Genomic DNA, 20,300 nt, shown 5'->3' with positions numbered 1-20,300 from the left:
TTTTTCAAGTATTTTGCTGAGGAATGGTAAGTTGGAAATGGGCCTATAGTTAGCAATAACTGCTGCATCAAGATTGCTCTTTTTCAGAAGTGGTGTAATGACAGCTGTTTTAAGTGCTGCAGGAAATATACCTGATTGAAGAGAGCAGTTCATATTTTTTAATACTTCATGTGCTAAGCAGTTAAAAACAGTTTTAAAGAATGTGGTAGGGAGAGGGTCCAAGCAGCAGGTGGAGGACCTGAGCTGCCCAACGATATCGTCTAGTTTTTTTTGGTCTAACAGGACAAAGTGAGACATGGCAGCAGTCATATTCCTGGAGAACTGGAGGGTAGGTTCATTTCTGGATGTTGATGCACTAATGTTCTGTCTGATAGATATAATTTTATCGTTGAAAAATGTAGCGAATTCTTTACATTTTTCAGTGGACAGCATCTCTGATGGGATTGTAGATGGTGGATTAATAAGTCGGTCAACAGTGGAGAAGAGCACTTTACTGTTGTTGATATTTTCATTAATGATTTTAGAGAAGAAGGACTGTCTGGCCTGTTTAATTTCTCTGTTGTAATGATTGAGTCTATCCTTGTAGATTTCATGGTGAACCTGAAGTTTGGTCTTTCTCCACTTTCGTTCCGCCTGGCGACACTCTCTCTCAAGCTGCCTGACCCGCAGATTCCACTGGATACGGTACGGCTGCGTTACGGCTCCGCCACGGCGGCGGAGCTGATCCGTAGCACTTTAGTCTATGTGATAACTTCCACCAGGTCCGCTGCGCTGCGTGTCTGCTGCGTCCCAGCTCCGGCAGTCCGCAGCCCTGCGGAGCAGATACGCAGGACTTCTATTCTGGCGGACGCCGCAACACAACGCAGCAATTCAGCCGAATTTAGCACAGAGCAGACAGGAAGTCAGACACGAAACAACAACAAGAAATCCGGTTGATTTTCAAAATAAAACACTCCGTGTTGATACAAACACAAAAACCTCAAAGAAGAGACAAATACAAGCTCTTCTTCTAATCCGTCGGTCGGGAACACTTCGTGTTGTTGTGTTTATAGCACATACATATAACTGCGTTCGTGTGTGATAATGTAATTATCGCGGGAATTCCTCGGTTTCGTTTCTCCAGCTGATCGGCGGAGCTGCGCTGTAGCGGACTCAAAACGCAACTGGTGGGGGTTGCCGGACGAGGACGACGGAGCAAAATCGTACCGGAGCCGTAACGCAGCCGTACCGTAGCAGTACCGTATCCAGTGGAATCTGCGGGTAACAACCGCTCCATTTCTCCAGGGGGCTTTTTGTTTTTCTATGTTTTTAGTTTTAACAGGTGCAATGTTATCAATGATATTTTGTATTTTTGAGTTGAAGTTGTTCACAGGATCCTCAGTTGATGAGGCCATGAACAACGATAACTCATTCACAGTTTTCTTGAAGGTTTCAATGGTGTTATTGTTAATGATACGTTTTTTGATTGTTCTGGTACCCTTCTGTTGTACAGGAAAAACAGACACATCAAAGAATATGCAACAGTGATCTGAAATAGCAACATCCATGACACAGGGTACGGTCATGTTAAGTCCTTTTGATATGACTAAGTCCAGAGTATGGCCCTTATTGTGGGTGGGCCCTGAGACATGCTGAGTGAAGTTTATGAATGAATTTATAATTTTTAATGCCAGGACTCACCTCCCATATGCAGGTGTTTCACCAATACAAGTCTACGGTGGCCCAGAGGTGTCAGGCCAAATACAAAAGCCACAACACAAATACAAAAGCCACAACGGAAGTGAACTACAACGGAAGTGACCCACAACGGAAGTGACCTAAAACGGGTCCGTGCATTAAGTATAATGAATCTTCATTGTTTACGTTGTATAATGAAACATCCCATTTTGGGGGTATTTCCTATTTCATTGTCGTAAGACGTGTAATGCAGCTTGTTCCTTCATCCAACTTGTACAATGAACATTGAAAAAGGGAGTGGAGTGTCGGAAACAGCCTTCAAAGTAAAAGTTTGGCGTTTTGAAGCGTGTTGGCCGCAGCTGTCAGTTTAAGGAGAGCATAATGAAATAAATACAACCTAACAACAAATAGCCTAAATAATTTAGATAATTCATAACTGTGATATTTCCGCCACTTTCCCACAACTGAGAGATATAATCACCGAGATTTTCAAAGTAAACACACCGTGTTTGAGACGGAGACTGAGCCACTGGACTGCAGTCGTAAGTCAAACGACTTCAGAACATAGCCAATGCTAACAATGCTATTTTGTTTGCAGGTAAAGTTGCTAGCTGTTGTAGCTAAACAGCTGTTGTAACGTACTGCGGTCAAGCCCGCCTCCACTTGAAAAACCCCGGTCAAACTAGTCCCCAGTCATTTTGTGGTGCCTGTATATACTACTTATTACGGTAATGCAGTCCAAGAACAGAATTCAAAATAAAAGCACAGACCTATGAACGCAATTTGCAATTTCACATTCATTCAGTCAGTCAGTCTGTTAATTAATTGTTGAATTGATTGAACGATTAGTTAATTGATTAATTAATTGTGCATTTAAGGAATTAATTCATTGATTATTCATGTAAATCATTTTACCAGCCTCATTCTGATCACATTGAAGCCTTAGCAGATGGAGGCTATGGCAATTCTTCTGTGTGAATAATTAGTCCAAAGTAAAAATAAACACAATATCAGGAGCTTCTGATGAGGAATTTCAAAATAAAAGCCAATTTAATGATCAAATATTTTCAATATTTCCATGTGAATTCAGCTTGACATTAAAAAGAAACTACCTGTTTCCAGAGACTAATCTCACTTCAGACTGATAGTGGTCCACCTCAGAGACTCACTCATGTAATATCAGGAAGTTCTGATGTGGACTTTCAAAATTAAAGCCCTCTGAAATTTGAAATATTTTCAATATTTTCCTCAAATTCAGATTTACATATAAAGGAAACTACCTGTTTCCACAGACTAATTTCAGTTCAGACTGATAGTGGTCCACCTCAGAGACTCACTGATATAATATCAGGAAGTTCTGATGTGGAATTTCAAAATTAAAGCCCTCTACAATGTCAAATATTTATAATATTTCTCTCTTAATTCAGATCAATATTAGGGGGAAACTACCTGTGTCCACAGACTAATTTCAGTTCAGACTGATAATGGTCCACCTCAGAGACTCACTCATGTAATATCAGGAAGTTCTGATGTGGTTTTTCAAAGTTAAAGCCCTCTGAAATGTCAGATATTGTCAATATTTTCCTCAAATTCAGATTTACATTAAAAGGAAACTTCCTGTTTCCACTGACTAATTTCACTTCAGAATGATGGCACCCCACCTCAGAGACTCAGTCATATAATATCAGAAAGTTCTGATGTGGTTTTTCAAAATTAAAGCCCTCTGAAATGTCAGATATTGTCAATTTTTTCCTCAAATTTAGATTTACATTAAAAAGGAAACTTCCTTTTCCACAGACTAATTTCAGTTCAGACTGATAGTGGTCCACCTCAGAGACTCACTATTTAAAAAGGGGGACCGGAGGTTGTGTTCCAACTATCGGGGATCACACTCCTCAGCCTCCCTGGTAAAGTCTATTCCAGGGTACTGGAGAGGAGAATTCGGCCGATAGTCGAACCTCGGATTCAGGAGGAACAATGCGGTTTCCGTTCTGGTCGTGGAACACTGGACCAGCTCTATACCCTCCGCAGGGTGCTCGAGGGTTCATGGGAGTTTGCCCAACCAGTCCACATATGTTTTGTGGACTTGGAGAAGGCATTCGACCGTGTCCCTCGTGGCATTCTGTGAGAGGTGCTTCGGGAGTACGGGGTCGGGGGCCCTCTGCTAAGGGCTGTACGGTCCCTGTACGACCGGAGCAGGAGTCTGGTTCGCATTGCCGGCAGTAAATCAGACCTGTTTCCAGTGCATGTTGGACTCCGGCAGGGCTGCCCTTTGTCACTGGCTCTGTTCATTATTTTTATGGACAGAATTTCTAGGCGCAGTCATGGGCCGGAGGGGATCTGGTTCGGGAGCCACAGGATTTCATCCCTGCTTTTTGTGGACGATGTTGTCTTGTTGGCTCCCTCGAGCCGGGACCTCCAGCATGTCCTGGGGCGGTTTGCAACCGAGTGTGAAGCAGCTGGGATGAGAATCAGCACCTCCAAGTCCGAGGCCATGATTCTCGACTGGAAAAAGGTGGCTTGCTCCCTCCGGGTTGGGGGAGAGTTCCTGCCTCAAGTGGAGGAGTTCAAGTATCTTGGGGTCTTGTTCACGAGTTAGGGAAGGATGCAGCGTGAGATTGACAGGCGGATCGGTGCGGCGGCCGCAGTAATGCGGTCGTTGTATCGGTCTGTCGTGGTGAAGAGAGAGCTGAGCCGTAAGGTGAAGCTCTCGATTTACCGGTCAATCTACGTTCCTACCCTCACCTATGGTCACGAACTTTGGGTCGTGACTGAAAGAATAAGATCCCGGATACAAGCAGCCGAAATGAGTTTCCTTCGCAGGGTGGCGGGGCGCTCCCTTAGAGATAGGGTGAGGAGCTCCTCCACATCGAGAGGAGCCAGCTGAGTTTGCTCGGGCATCTGTATCGGATGCCCCCTAGACGCCTCCCTCGGGAGGTGTTCCAGGTATGCCCCACCGGGGCCCAGGACACGCTGGAGTGACTATGTCACCCGGCTGGCCTGGGAACGCCTTGGGATCCTCCCGGAGGAGCTGGAGGAAGTGTCCGGGGAGAGGGAAGTCTGGGTGTCCCTGCTCAGACAGTTGCCCCCGCGACCCGACCCCGGATAAGCGGAAGAAAATGGATGGATGGATGGACTGATAAAATTAAAGCCCTCTACAATGTCAAATATTAATAATATATCTCTCTTAATTCAGATTGATATTAGGAGGAAACTGCCTGTTTCCACAGACTAATTTCAGTTCAGACTGATAGTGGTCCACCTCAGAGACTCAGTCATATAATATCAGGAAGTTCTGAAGTGGTTTTTAAAAATTAAAGCCCTCTGAAATGTTAATGTTGTCAATATTTTCCTCAAATTCAGATTTACATTAAAAGGAAACTTCCTGTTTCCACAGACTAATTTTACTTCAGAATGATAGTACCCCACCTCAGAGACTCACTCATATAATATCAGCAAGTTCTGATGTGTTTTTTTAAAATTGACGCCCTGTTAAATGTCAGATATTGTCAATATTTTCCTAAAATTCAGATTTACATATAAAGGAAACTCCCTGTTTCCACAGACTAATTTCAGTTCAGACTGATAGTGGTCCACCTCAGAGACTCACTCATGTAATATCAGGAAGTTCTGACGTGGAATTTCAAAATTAAAGCCCTCTAAAATGTCAGATATTGTCAGTATTTACATATAAATTCAGATTTTCATATAAAGGAAACTACCTGTTTCCACAGACTCATTTCACTTCAAACTGACACTGGTCCACCTCAGAGACTCACTCATGTAATACCAGGAAGTTCTGATGTGGAATTTTAAAATTAAAGCCCTCTAAAATGTAAGATATTGTCAATATTTACATATAAATTCAGATCAATATTGAAAGGAAACTCCCTGTTTCCACAGACTAATTCCAGTTCAGAATGATAGTGGTCCACCTCAGAGACTCACTCATATAATATCAGGAAATTCTGATCGGAATTTACAAATTAAAGCCCTCCGAAATGTCCAATTTTTCTTATATTTCTCTCTTAATTCAGATTGATATTAGGAGGGAACTACCTGTTTCCACAGACTCATTTTAATTCAGACTGATAGCACACCACCTCAGAGACTCACTCATATAATATCAGTAAGTTCTGATGTGGACTTTCAAAATTAAAGCCCTCTGAAATTTGAAATAATTTTTATATTTTCCTCAAATTCAGATTCACATTAAAAGGAAATTACCTGTTTCCACAGACCAATTTTAATTCAGAATGATAGTGGTCCACATCAGAGTTACACTCCAGTAACTCCAGTAATTCCAGGAAGTTCTGATGTGGAATTTCAGATATAAAAGCCCTCTTAAAAGTCAAAAAATGAGCTTGACATTACAAAGAAACTACCTGTTTCCACAGACTAATTTCACTTCAGAATGGAAACAGGGAGTTTCCTTTTAATATCCATCTGAATATATATGTAAATATTGACAATATCTGACATTTTAGAGGGCTTTAATTTTGAAATTCCACATCAGAACTTCCTGGAATTACCTGAGTGTAACTCTGAGGTGGAGTACTATCAGTCTGAATTAAAATTAGTGTGGAAACAGGGAGTTTTCTTTTAATATCCATCTGAATATATATGTAAATATTGACAATATCTGACATTTAAGAGCAGGCTTTTTGACACTGAGCATGCGCGAAGTGAGAGGCCGGAGAGGTTAAGAGCTCCTGGTCGCGTAGGGCCTCTTTGAGCTAAAAAACGCTACTTTTAGCTCAAAAAAGTGCAAATGTAAAACTAACTAAACAGCACAGTGAGTCGTGATCCATACCAACTAAACAACAGGAGATAAAACAGAGCAGGATCCATAACGTGCAACAAACAAAGAAGCAGGTGCGCATGTACACAAGATCCCAAATCGCAGAAATGCCGGCAAATGCAGCAAGATTCGACGAGTTGGATAGTAAGCTTGATAAGCTCTTGTCATTGCAAACGACGACAAACAGTCTTGTGTCATCTCTTAACGAAGAGGATGGACTCAATAGATAACAAACTCGGACTGCTTAAAGGAGAGATGCATACCCACGCCATCCAATTAAGCGCACAGGCGAGACGCATTGATGAGCTCCAAAAAAACCTTGACCAAGCGTTGGTATACATCGACGCACTGGAGAACCGACAGCGAGAGAAAAACCTCAAACTTCTAAATGTTCCGGGATCAGAAGAAACCGGCAAGGGGATTATTCCTTATCTGGTGGATCTTATGGAGACTGAATGGGGTTTAACACTACAGGAGAGGGACATTGAGAAGGCACATCGACTAGGCCCACTCAATGAAAGAGCATGCTATCCAAGAGGCATTATATTCCGGGTCCAGCACTTCTAAACAAAGCTACAAATTCTGAAAGCTGGTACTACTAACCAGTATGCTGAGTGTATTTTTTTTCTCTTTTTTTTTCTGATGGTTCCAAGGAAATTAGGCTGATATACCAAATGTATTTAGTACAAGTGTATGCTGAATGTACTTTGTTTTTTCCTTCCTGAAGGTGCCAAAAAAAATGAGAATTAAGATGAATTATTTTCTGATGTTAGCGATTTCTTTATATTCTTAAATGGACCCTTAAGATACCAGTACAAATGACAAGAAAAATTTAGGCTGTACTATTTGGGAAAAAAAATAAAAAAATAAAATATAAATGGCTCAATGCCCTATGCAAAGGAGAAGGGGCAAACAGCCTTAGCAAAGCATGCTCTTACAGTATATGGGGAAACCAGGGGGTTAATGTTGGTATGCGTGTGTGTGGGTGTGTGTGTGTCTGGAGGGTCAAGTGTGTGTGTGTTATGCCTTAGCTTTCCTTGATGGCTGGATTGATCTCGTTGGACGCTTTTCTGAGGCTTCCCTGTACTATGCCATAGATTATGGCTAATAACACTGAGAGTTTAATAAAAATCCTTCAAAACAGATTTTCAATAGTAACTTGGAACGTAAATGGCTAGGAGGGCACAAAGAAAATATAAGCAATGCAACATTTACAGAAGCTGTCCGTCGACATTGTCTTATTGCAGGAGCTCCACTTTCAACCTGGGCAAATTGAACAACTCAAGAAGCATTGGACGGGGGAAGTATTTGAAGCTGCATTTACTTCCAGAAGTAGAGGAGTAGGAATATTAATTAACAAGCGGATACCTTTTTAAGTTGATAACACAACAGGCAGATGACCAGGGTCAGTTTTTAGTAGTTAAATGTGAATTGTTTGGGGAACTCTATACAATTATTAATATTTATAAACCTCCTAATTCAAAAATGTCCTTTTTGAATAAAATTCAGACAGTATTAGAAAGCTCTCCAACAGGAGTGATAATTTTTGGTGGAGACTTAAATAGTATTTTTAAATCTCAGGATAGCTCTACAGAAAATAGAAAAATTAACCCACCGAAAAGACTTTTGAGGTTCTTACTAGATAATGAATTAGAGGATATCTGGAGAACATTACACCCGAAAACAATAGACTATACATATTTTTCACACCCTCAAAACAGTTATAGCCGAATCGACTACTTATTTATCTCTAGACCACACCTGGATAGAATAATATCAAGCAAAATAAATGAAATTGTAATATCAGACCACGCAATAGTAGAATGTAGTATGATGCCCAAACAAAACACTCAACACTAATTTGGAGAATGAATAGGAAAGACTTAATAGATACAGATTTCGTAAAACACATTAAAAACCACATTGAATGATTTATTCAAACTAATGTTAATGTGGGAAATCCAGAAAATAGACCGGAAATCGGCATAATATGGGACACATTTAAAGCTTATATAAGGGGAATAATGCTAGGATTCGCAGCTAAAAAGAAAGCAGAATTAGATAAGGAAAGAAATAAACTGACAGACAAAATAAATAGACTACAGAAGCAACATAAAATTCAAGCTAATAGTACTGTGTTAACAGAAATCCAAGAAAGTAAATTACAGCTGGATAATTTGTTACTACAAAAAGCTAATGACTTTAGACATAACTCAAATAAACTTAATTATATCTCAGCCAACAAATCAGGTAAACATTTAGCATCATTAGTCAAGAAAGTAGTTAAGAGACAGCCTATATCAATAAAAGATAAAACATCAGATTTAGTCTTTACCAACAATCAGATGATTAATAATGAATTTAAAATATACTATGAGAACCTATACTCATCTGAAATAAAAGAATCAGACCCCACTCCCTTCCTTAAATCACTTAACCTAAAACATCTAACAGCTGAGCAAAAGGAACAACTTAGGAAAGACATTACTAGTGAGGAAATTAACTCTGCGATTAAAACATTTCCTTTAAAAAAAGCCCAAGGAATGGATGGTATTCCAATTGAATTTTATTCAACATTTTGGTCAAGTATCGAACCTCTGTTTATGGAAGTAGTGAACACGGCCCAAAAGGAGCATACTCTGCCTCAAACAATGCATAAAGCAATCATTTCGGTAATACCAAAACCAGGAAGAGATTGTGATTCTCCGGCAGACTATAGACCGATTAGCCTAATTAACTGTGATAAAAAAAATTATTACTAAAGTTATAAATAATAGACTCGCTCAAATTTTACCCACGATAATCCATCAAAACCAGACAGGATTTATACAAAACAGAGAGTTAAGAACCAATACTAGGACTTGTTTATCATTAATACAATTTGCAAAGAAAAGTAAAATAGACTTAACACTTATGACGGTAGATGCAGAAAAAGCCTTCGATCGCCTTGAGAGAGCATATCTATTTAAAGTGTTGGAAGCATACGGTTTTCCAGAAGAATTTATAAATATGGTTAAAACAAATTATAAGTCACCAATGGCACAAGTATATACAAATGGAATCCTCTCAAATTTATTTCCATTAAATAGAGGTACAGCCGAGGGAGACCCCTTGTCACCATCATTATTTGCATTAGCAATAGAACCATTAGCTCAAAAAATAAGAGAGACAGATAAAATAAAAGGTATTACTATTGGAAAGTGTGAGTATAAACTAAGTCTTTATGCCGATGATTTATTACTTTACTTGAATAAGGCCAATACGTCTATACCAAGTGTAATCGAAATATTGACACATTTCTCTACTTTATCTGGGAATAAAATTTATATAAAAAAAACAGAACTATTAGTAGTAGACAAAAGCATGAATACTCTGGAAAACTGTGAACAACTTAAAGTCCAAACACAGAATATTAAATGTCTTGGTTGCTACATCAGTACAGATAAATCTCAACTCTATAAAGACAACTTTCTTCCACTAATAAAAGGGTTAAAGAAAGACATAGAGAAGTGGGCAGATTTGAAAATAAATATAATTGGCCGAATAAATCTCTTTAAGATGATGTGGCTGCCAAAATGTTTATATATATTCCAAACGATCTCAACTACTCCACCAAAGGCATTTTTTAGAGAGGTTAATTCATTTATATCGTCTTTTATTTGGTCAAATAAAGCTCACAGATTAAAAAGAAAGCTATTGTATTACCCACGGGAGGAGGGAGGTCTGAATCTACCCAATTTAGAATATTATCATCAGGCAGCTCAGATGTTTTATATCGACCATATAATAAACATTGCAAACGAAAGCTCATGGATAGATATTGAAAGTCATCAGTTAATGTCCAAAAGTTACCTGTCCACCATTTTCAGTAAGCAAAAATGTACAGCTAACTTCATAATTAACAGTACATTAAATGCTTGGAAAAAAAAATAGAAAAGCGAATAGGACATGAAATTGAAATTCCAAGACACATACAAATATGGAACAATCCGTCTATAAGGATTCAAAATACAAAAATTAATTGGGGAACATGGAAGACAATAGGAATCCAAACAATAGCGGATATCATAACCCAAGGATCAGTATGCTCATACAAGGAGCTTAAAGACAAATACAGACTAAAAGAAATAGAAAGGTTTAGTTACCTGCAACTGAAAAATTGGATAAGGGACAATATGGACCTCAACTCCTGAGTAGCTACAGACATAAGGGGAGTTTTGAAAAAGGAAGGAGATAAAAAGAGGAGAATAATAAGGGCTACATATGATGCGGTGAGAAGATGGAAGGACTGTTTGCGTCTCACAAATAAAGTAACTACAAATGAAAATCTACAATTAATTCAATTCAAAGTAATGACGCAAATAGCAGAGATAAAATACAAAAATTTGATAGCAACTCCTCAGATAAATGTTTAAAATGTAGCACACAAAGTGACTCCCTCGTTCATGCATTTGGCTATGCGGGGGGGAGTGTGTATGAGAGCGTGTATGAGAGTGTGTATGACAGTGAGGTGGAAGTGTTTAGAGAGAACGATGGTGGGTGGGTGGGTGGTTGGGATAATGTGTGTGTAGGAAGGACAGAAAATGTAAAAAAAAAAGGACAAAATCATTCATTGTACCTTAGAGGACTTGATATTCTTTGATATGAATTCATGATTTGTAATTTGCCCAATGAGTTTGTACTGTAAAAACAATTTTTAAAAAAAACAATAAAAAAAAGACATTTTAGAGGGCTTTAATTTTGAAATTCCACATCAGAACTTCCTGATATTATATGAGTGAGTCTCTGAGGTGGACCACTGTCAGTCTGAATTAAAATTAGTGTGTGGAAACAGGTAGTTTCCTTTTAATATCCATCTGAATTTAAAGGGAAATATTGACAATATCTGACATTTTAGAGGGCTTTAATTTTGAAATTCCACATCAGAACTTCCTGGAATTACCTGAGTGTAACTCTGAGGTGGAGTACTATCAGTCAGAAATGAAATTAGCAGGTGGCAACAGGTAGTTTCCTTGAAATATCAATCTGAATTTAAAGGGAATTATTGAAAATATTTGACATTTTAGAGGGCTTTAATTTTGAAATTCCACATCAGAACTTCCTGATATTATATGAGTGAGTCTCTGAGGTGGACTGCTATCAGTCTGAATTAAAATTAGTGTGTGGCAACAGGTAGTTTCCTTTTAATATCCATCTGAATTTAAAGGGATATATTGACAATATCTGACATTTTAGAGGGCTTTTATTTTGAAATTCCACATCAGAACTTCCTGATATTATATGAGTGAGTTTCTGAGGTGGACCACTATCAGTCTGAATTAAAATTAGTGTGTGGAAACAGGTAGTTTCCTTTTAATATCCATCTGAATTTAAAGGGAAATATTGACAATATCTGACATTTTAGAGGGCTTTAATTTTGAAATTCCACATCAGAACTTCCTGATATTATATGAGTGAGTCTCTGAGGTGGTGTGCTATCATTCTGAAGTGAAATTAGTCTGTGGAAACAGGAAGTTTCCTTTTAATGTAAATCTGAATTTGAGGAAAATATTGACAATATCTGACATTTCAGAGGGCTTTAATTTTGAAAAACCACATCAGAACTTCCTGTTATTATATGAGTGAGTCTCTGAGGTGGACCACTATCTGTCTGAAGTGAAATTAGTCTGTGGAAACAGGTAGTTTCCTCCTAATATTGATCTGAATTAAGTAGGGCCGGGACTTTAACGCGTTAATTAAGATTAATTAATTACACAAAAATTAACGCGTTAAAAAAATTAACGCATTTTAATCGCACTTATATTTGCACCGCGGAACGTTTCTCACTGGATGAGTTTCAGGCGTACCGATTATACTGGAGCACAATTATTTAACGAGTTAAAAAGCCGCCGACACTTGGGGTGCGTCTCAGCTCGGGTTAGCAGAATTAACAGCCTGACAGTGACAATCACGTGAAACTGAGGCGAACTCATTCATGGTTGCCTCTGATTATACTGATAATAGCCTACCTATTAGCTTCCAATGTAGACGCGCGACATGCGCGCTCACAACCCAAAGCGGCGCGTAGCGTCGGTACGACGGCGACGCCGTTTTTTCCCCCCGTGCATGTCCGTGGAGCTGTGCGCCGCGGACGTGCACGGTTCCCTACGTTGCTGTGTCAGGCAGGTGTTTCCCACGGAGCTCTGCCCCGTTTCAAAGGTGAAGGAAGCCCTAAGTGGAAAGACGTTGCCTCCGCGATGTAGAATGTGTTTTATAGAAGAGAAACACACATTTCAGGACCGCTGACTTGTATCATCAAAACAGACACATGTAAACACAGAAAGCTGAAAATCACTGGACATGTCTGTTGGGATTATACAAATCAACAGTGTAAAGTAGAGCTTTCAAGATGTATGCAGTAGTTAATTATTGCATATCCTACTGTACCCATCACTCCTATTGTTTCTGATGTACAGGTGCATTAGAATGTCATGGGAGAGTTTATTAAGGCCTATGTCACTAATTCAATTCAAAAAGTGAAACTAATACATTATATATATATATATATATATATATATATATATATATATATATATGTCCATTACACACCGAATGAAACATCCCATGTCTTTATTTATTCAGTTTATTTTAATAGTAATAATTATGGCTTTTTTTTTCTTTCTTTCTTTTTTATTCAGTCATTATTCAATGGTATACTAAAACCTATACGAAAAAAATTGCTTCTCACTGTTCTCAGGTCAAATATTTATATGCGATTAAAAATGCGATTAATTTCGATTAATTAATTACAAAGCCTCTAATTAATTAGATTATCTTTTTTAATCGAGTCCCGGCCCTAGAATTAAGAGAGAAATATTATAAATATTTGACATTTTAGAGGGCTTTAATTTTGAAAAACCACATCAAAACTCAAAAGCTCTCTACTCTGGTCCTCTGGAACTGTGCAATAAAAGGTAATATTTTGTTAGGTTTAAAGACAGATGTCTTACATAAAGACTGCATAAAGAAAGTATATGGCTGAGGTTCATCTTTCCTCTTTATTTTGATGGTGTCAACTGTACATCCACAGATGAACAGTGTATTAATTGTAGCTTTAGTTTTTACTCACTAATTATAGAGATACATGACATTAATTATATTATTCAGAATATTTCTTTACTTTGCAGTCTGTCTGCATGCACAAACACTGCTGGTAACATACATTTGTGAACACAGACCACACTACAGTTCAATACATCAAAATTAATATCAAAACACCACCTAAGCCTTACTTATATGACTGGGCAGTGTCCAGTTAACTCACTTCTAGCATAATTGAAGGCATTTCACACAGACTTAGATGGACAAATATTAAAATGACGTGCAAAACAGCTGATAATAACAAACGAGTAACGTGAGCATAATGTTACAACAGCTGTTTAGCTACAACAGCTAGCAACTTTACCTGCAAACAAAATAGCATTGTTAGCATTGGCTATGTTCTGAAGTTAACAGCTTACTACGTTCCTGGCAGGTCAACAGATTAAAACAGTGTTTGGTTGGAGACGTTTGGTGGATAAGGTGAACAACAAAAAAGTTTGACTTACTTCATGACGACTGCAGTCCAGCGGCTCAGTCTCCGTCTCAAACACGGTGTGTTTACTTTGAAAATCCTGGTTATCTCTCTCAGTTGTGGGAAAGTGATGGAAATATCACTGTATAACAGTTATGAATTATCTAAATTATTTAGGCTATTTGTTGTTAGGTTGTATTTATTTCATTTCGCTCTCCTTAAACTGACAGCTGCGGCCAACACGCTTCAAAACTCCCAACTTTTACTTTGAAGGCTGTTTCCGACACTCGACTTCCTTTTTCAATGTTCATTGTACAAGTTGGATAAAGGAACAAGCTGCATTACATGTCTTACGACAATGAAATGGGAAATACCCCCAAAATGGGATGTTTCATTATACAACGTAAACAATGCGGATTCATTATACTTCATGCACGGACCCGTTTTAGGTCACTTCCGTTGTGGCTTTTGTATTTGTGTTGTGGCTTTTGTATTTGTGTTGTGGTTTTTGTATCTGGCCTGACACCTCTGGGCCACCATACAAGTCCCCTCCTCTAACAGTATATTGGAGGGGCACCACTGCTGCATCCTGGGCATAGATGTAGAAGTTGATGATCCTTCACTTTGTGTTCCCTAGGACTATTGTGATTGGTTTAAAGACATACAAGGTTACAATTTAAATGTATAGAATAGAATAGAATCCTTTATTGTCACTGTCAACATTGTCACCAACATTTACTGTGAAAATACGTTTAGCAGCTCCACATGGCAGTAGGACAGTAGAAAAAAATAAATAAAAAAAATATATAAAAGATACACAGATAAACAGTATAAAAACAAGTCCCCATAAATATGGACATGTGCATTAAAGTGCAAGGTGGTGCAAAAGTGCAAACACAGTGGGCTCGTAGTGCAATGGAGGAGGAAGGAGGATGTATTGCACTTGGTAGTGTGTGTATGAATGTATTCAAATGTCAGTCCTTGCGTGAGATGGATAGGGGTGGGGTGATGGTTCTGGCAGCCTGGTGGAAAAAGCTGTTACTCAATCTTGCGGCTTTGGATTTGAGAGAGCGGTACCTCTTTCCAGAGGGGAGTGGGGAGAACAGGGCATGTCCAGGGTGTGTGAGATCAGTGCTGATGTTTCTGGCCTTCTTGTGCAGTCGGCCAGAGTAGATATCTCTGAGGGTGGGCAGAGTGGTCCCAATCATCCTCTCCGCCGTCCTCACCACCCGCTGTAGGTCCTTCCTGTCCTTGGCAGTGCAGCTGGTGAACCACACAGTGCAGCAGTAGGTCAGGCGGGCGAGATGGGTCTGCTTCAACTTCCTGAGGAAGTAAAGTCTCTGATGGGCCTTCTTCACCTGATTCGAGGTGTGGATGGACCAGGTGAAGCCGGCTGAAATGTGTACCCCAAGGAACTTGAAGCTCTCCACCCTCTCCACTTCCTCTCCTTCAATAGAGAGGGTGGGAGGCACAATCCTTTTAGATTTCCTAAAATCCACTATTAGTTCCTTGGTTTTGGTTGTGTTGAGGTCCAGGTTGTTCTGAGAGCACCAGTCAGTCAGGTGTTTGACGTCCTCCCTGTAGGCTGACTCTGTATTGTCATTTTTAAAAACACAAGAGTTCCAAAAAGCAAAATTATGTTTGAGTCCCTTGTTCTACATCTATTTTAGAAAAAGGAGTGTTAATGATGAATTGAGGAGTGTCAGCCTGGGGAATAAAGCTGCTCCGTAGTCTGGTGGTGTGGCAGCAGATACTTCTGATTGGCCTGCTGGCCTGCGTCTCTCTCTCTCTCTCTCTCTCTCTCTCTTTTTTTTTTTAACAGGCTGCCGGTCAGCCGGCGTCGCGGCTATCTGACTTTTTTTTCTAAGTCAGAGAGGCATGCCAGGCCAATCAGAGGCCAATCAGGCCAGTAGCATGTGAGGAGGACAAGACGATTGGTTTGTTTGGATTAACACCCGCCCCAACAGTCCGTATCAACCACACACACAGCGTGTGGAGGAAGGGGTGTGTGGCGTGTGTCTGGTACCTGCTGCGGTGTGTGTGTGTGTGTGTAGCGAGCGGACCGGGAGAGGAGATGAGGCTTCGTCGATGATGGACCCTAACCCGGGTAAAAAAAAAAGAGGAAAGGCGGTGCCGAGAGGAAGAGAGAGAAGAAAAAGAAAGGCGCTGGAGGATGACGCGGCCAAATGCCTAAAATTGACTAATTTATCCCCCCCCCCCCAAGCTAAGTTTCCTAAAAAAAACACTGGTTCTTGTCAGGGTCCTTGACACTTTTACACAGTGTAAATATGTAGCCTACTAGGCCCTGGCCTTGAAATTAAAATAAAATAAAATATTGGGATTTTAAAATCACAGATTTACAAGCCACTTTTTTTTTTTTTTTTACTGCGTTTGAAATTATTTATTTGTGCAACAAATGGGATATAATCTTACTTAGTTGTCTTTGTTTATTAGGTTATATTGTAGGTTGTGGTTCATTAGTAGGTACAGAATCATTTCTACAGTAGAGCAACAACATGCAACAAGTTGCAGACATGAACACCACCAGGCACTGCCATTTGACATCAATGGCTCTCATTTGTAATAATAGCTGTCTTGGCACTACAGCATTATTCTATTAAGTGCTAGTGTTATTGAATTTTGCTGTCTGTTGCTGACTTGCTGTTATGTATCCCAGCCCAAACATGAAAGCTATGTATTCCAACCTCAGATTTAGGTTGTGGTTCATTAGTATTCCCCAGTATGATAATTAGAGCCTATATAAAATATTAGTCAATATTATGTGATTGCTTATTAGGAACTATGCTCTCGGACTGTATTATACATTGCATATATGTGTCTGTCAGTGCGTGCGTGCATGAGTTCTGTGAACATGTGTTCGAAGGCTGTCCCTTCATAGCTGATTAATTGTTTGATTTGGACTTAGTTGTCTTTGTTTATTAGGTTATATTGTAGGCTACACATAAAAAATATGTGCCAATGAGGCAGTTGATATTCTACATGACATGACTTTTTATGTATAGCTGTAACCTTGGCACTACTTATTATGTAAAACCTTTATTCTCTTCTATTAAGTGTGTTAGTGGATTTTGCTGAGGATTGTTGTGTTACTGTATTTACCAGCCCAAACATAAAAGTGACTGTATATTCCAACCTTAGATTGTACAATAGGTCCCATATGTGGACTTCTATTTGGAATGCACTGTGTGTGTGTGTGTGTGTGTGTGTGTGTGTGTGTGTGTGTGTGTGTGTGTGTGTGTGCGTGCGCGCGCGTGTGTGTGTGTGTGTGTGCGCGCGCGCGCGTGTGTGTGTGTGTGGGCAAGGCCAGGGTGGCCTGGTTACATGACTGACTCCTGGCCTGAAAAAGTCTCCCAGTCCGGCCCTGCTGTGGCTGGGTGGGTGTTGTCTTTTAGTATCTTTGGGCTCTGTGCAGACATCTCGCTTCACTGTCACTGATGCTCTGTAGATGGTACCAGTGATGTTCTGGTGGTTTTAATTACTCGCTATAGAGCCTTCCTGTCCTTGGCCGTCATGAACCATGCCAGTTTGTGATGTTTCCAATCAGGATGCTTTCTATTACTCCTCTGTAAAAGTTGACCAGAATCTTGCTCCAGAATTTAGCCTTCCTAAGTTTCTGTAGGAAGTAGAGGCTTTTCTGTGCTTTTTTAACCAGGGTGGTGATGTGTGATGACAAAGATGGTAATTCCAAGGAACCTAAAACTGTTCACCTGCTCCACCTCAGCTCCACTGATGTAGACAGGGGTGTGTGTCTTTGTCTCCTTCTTTCTAAAATCAACAATCAGCTCCTTGGTTTTGCTGACGTTGAGCAGTAGATTCTCTGTGTTCTCTGTGCAGCACTCTGCAAGATTGTTGATTTACTCCTGATATGAACTCTCATCGTTGTTTATATTACGGCTGATGATGGTGGTGTCATCCTCATTCACAATAGAGTTCTCCTGTTGTTTGAAATAATTAAATTTGACGTTGATCTCTTTAAAGGTGTAGAAGGAGTTTGTCAAAATACAACACATCATGTGAAGAAATCAGCACGAAATTTAAAATGGCTTATTTCATGTTGTGTTTAGGAAATGGCTTCAGGAGGCTTTTTTGTCCTTGCGGGCTGCTGTTAAAGGGGCGTGGTCAAGCATTTTAGTCATGCCCCTATGCAAGACCCATATCAGGCGTACATTTTCACCAGGACTGACGGTGTGCCAAGATGTTTAGTCCCTCAAAAGTGCTATTATATTGGCAGAAAAAGAAAAATAATAACTCCTTCAGTTTCAATAGGGTCCTTGCAAGGTTCATGCTGGGGCCCTGATAAGGAATTGTAGAAAATAAAAATGTAGAAATTAATACAACACTGACACTAATAATATAATATAACACTGAGCTTTGGCTCTGCGGCAATTATTCCAGTCCTTACAATATTATATGTGAATATGAGCACATGGTTATCATTTCCGATCTTTTTCGCAAGACAGGCTGGAGGGAAATGGACGACAGACTAGCTCAACAACTTAACATTACTGTTATTTGAGACCACAAGTGTACCTGACAGCTCAAACTCTGTTTATTGCTGTTAAAAGAAGTGAAAAATAATTTCAGTGGTGGGGCACCACAGTCTGGGTCACTTACGGGAAACACTGCTGTGCAAGATTAACTTTGCTGTAGACTGAGCCAAAGGAAGTGGTGAAATAAAAAAAACCTTGATATTGGCTAAGTGTTGGATGTGAGCGCTATGGTGCATGTCCACATTGCGTCAGAACTGAGTTATTGTTGTGTTATATTCACCGTTAAACATACTACATATATCGATCAATGATCTTTATCAAATATGTTTATGATAAAAAAAGATTGACTGGTGTATTATTATCTGGTGCCTTGAAAAATCTTTTGTGATCTCAAAGACTGTAAGTTTAAGTTTATTTTATTTATAAAGCACATTTAAAACATCAACAGCTGACCAAATAAAACACAGAGAATTAAAAATCAACACCATAAATATAAAAAGCATAGAAAATATTGTAGTTGCTCTTTTATCCTTACTTTTTGAATATGACCAGTAACGTTCCAACTTAACAAAGTCTTGGCATAGGGGACTCTTGGCCTGTGTCCAGAGTGCTTGTTGATCAAACCATGGTCCAGAGGTAGTGAGGCAGAAAACAGAAAAATGTTTGCAAACCAGTATCACTCCGGAGTTGTTGAATTTTCTTGAAAAGTTCTTGAAAAAGTAGAAACATTAATGAACACGCCACTGTTTTTAATGTGTGTGTGTGTGTGTGTGTGTGTGTGTGTGTGTGTGTGTGTGTGTGTGTGTGTGTGTGGTTTGTTTGCTCAGGACAGGAGAACACTTTGGGGTGGGAATCTGCTGAGGAAGATGGGAAGAAAAAAGGTCCATTCAGTTGTCCACTGTTGACCTGCAGACTTCCTGTCTTCTCCTCCAAAACACACACACTGAAGGTAAGAGCTGCTGCTGGTTATTGATTTATATAAAACATATAGAATCTTCTGAACTTTTATTAATGTGTTTGATCTGTGCATCTGTGGTTTTAATTTCTCAAGGTGACTGATAACAGACTTTGGTTAGGTTTACAGGTCATCGAGCAGCCACATATTCTGGTCTCTTAGCCAAACACATGGTGAAGAACTGACATTTACATCAGACTGATGCTAAAGGCAAAAGAGGTTGCAACATGTCAACATAAAAATGAATTTTTGGAAAACAAACCGTGACAAAAGCATTGTGTTTGTAGTCTTTGTGGTTTAGAAGTTACTGGGCAAGAATCTGTTTGGCTAGTCTTTGTTTTTCCCTTTGTTTTATGTAGTTGGAATTTCTGTGACTGCTGCACCATGCAGCATTCAGGAAGTATAGTACGTCTCCCTCTCTGTCTGTGCCAACAGTATGTCCTTAACTTTATTTATGGCAGACCAGAACGACTTAAGTTCAAGTGACGGGCAAAGAAATAAGTTGTGGATGACAACCATATTCTCCCTCTCTGTATATCTATGCCTCTCACTGTACATGTGTTGTCTGTCGAGTTTATTTTGTTTTTATTCAACGTATAATTTTATACAGAGTTATTGTATTAGCTTTTATTGTATATCATTGCCTGGTTTGATTTTATTATTGTTTGTGACATTTTTGTTTGTTTTTTAACATCGTCTTGAAAGGTGTCATCAAGTGCTCTGAAAGGCGCTTATAAATAAAATGTATTATTATTATTGTTGTGGTTTTATGCAACATTAATAGGGAAATTGGGTTAAATTTGG

At 39.3% G+C, this 20,300-nt stretch overlaps 1 protein-coding gene across 3 annotated transcripts in view; it reads left to right on the top strand.

Annotated features, from left to right (window-relative positions):
• LOC311265590 (rho guanine nucleotide exchange factor 10-like protein) overlaps window positions 1-20,300 on the top strand; it is a 145,156-nt gene that overhangs the window by 104,494 nt on the left and 20,362 nt on the right. For all 3 annotated transcript variants that reach the window (XM_084367403.1, XM_084367404.1, XM_084367405.1), the window contains one exon: window positions 19,369-19,490. In XM_084367403.1, coding sequence (XP_084223529.1) covers window positions 19,369-19,490 — 122 coding nt within the window. The remainder of the gene's footprint in view (window positions 1-19,368; window positions 19,491-20,300) is intronic.

Source organism: Pagrus pagrus, assembly GCF_965226575.1.
Source record: "Pagrus pagrus genome assembly, chromosome: 11".
In the NCBI taxonomy this organism is placed as follows: Eukaryota; Metazoa; Chordata; class Actinopteri; order Spariformes; family Sparidae; genus Pagrus; species Pagrus pagrus.
The sequence above is the reverse complement of the archived record's forward strand: the minus strand, read 5'-3'. Positions and strand labels throughout refer to the sequence as shown.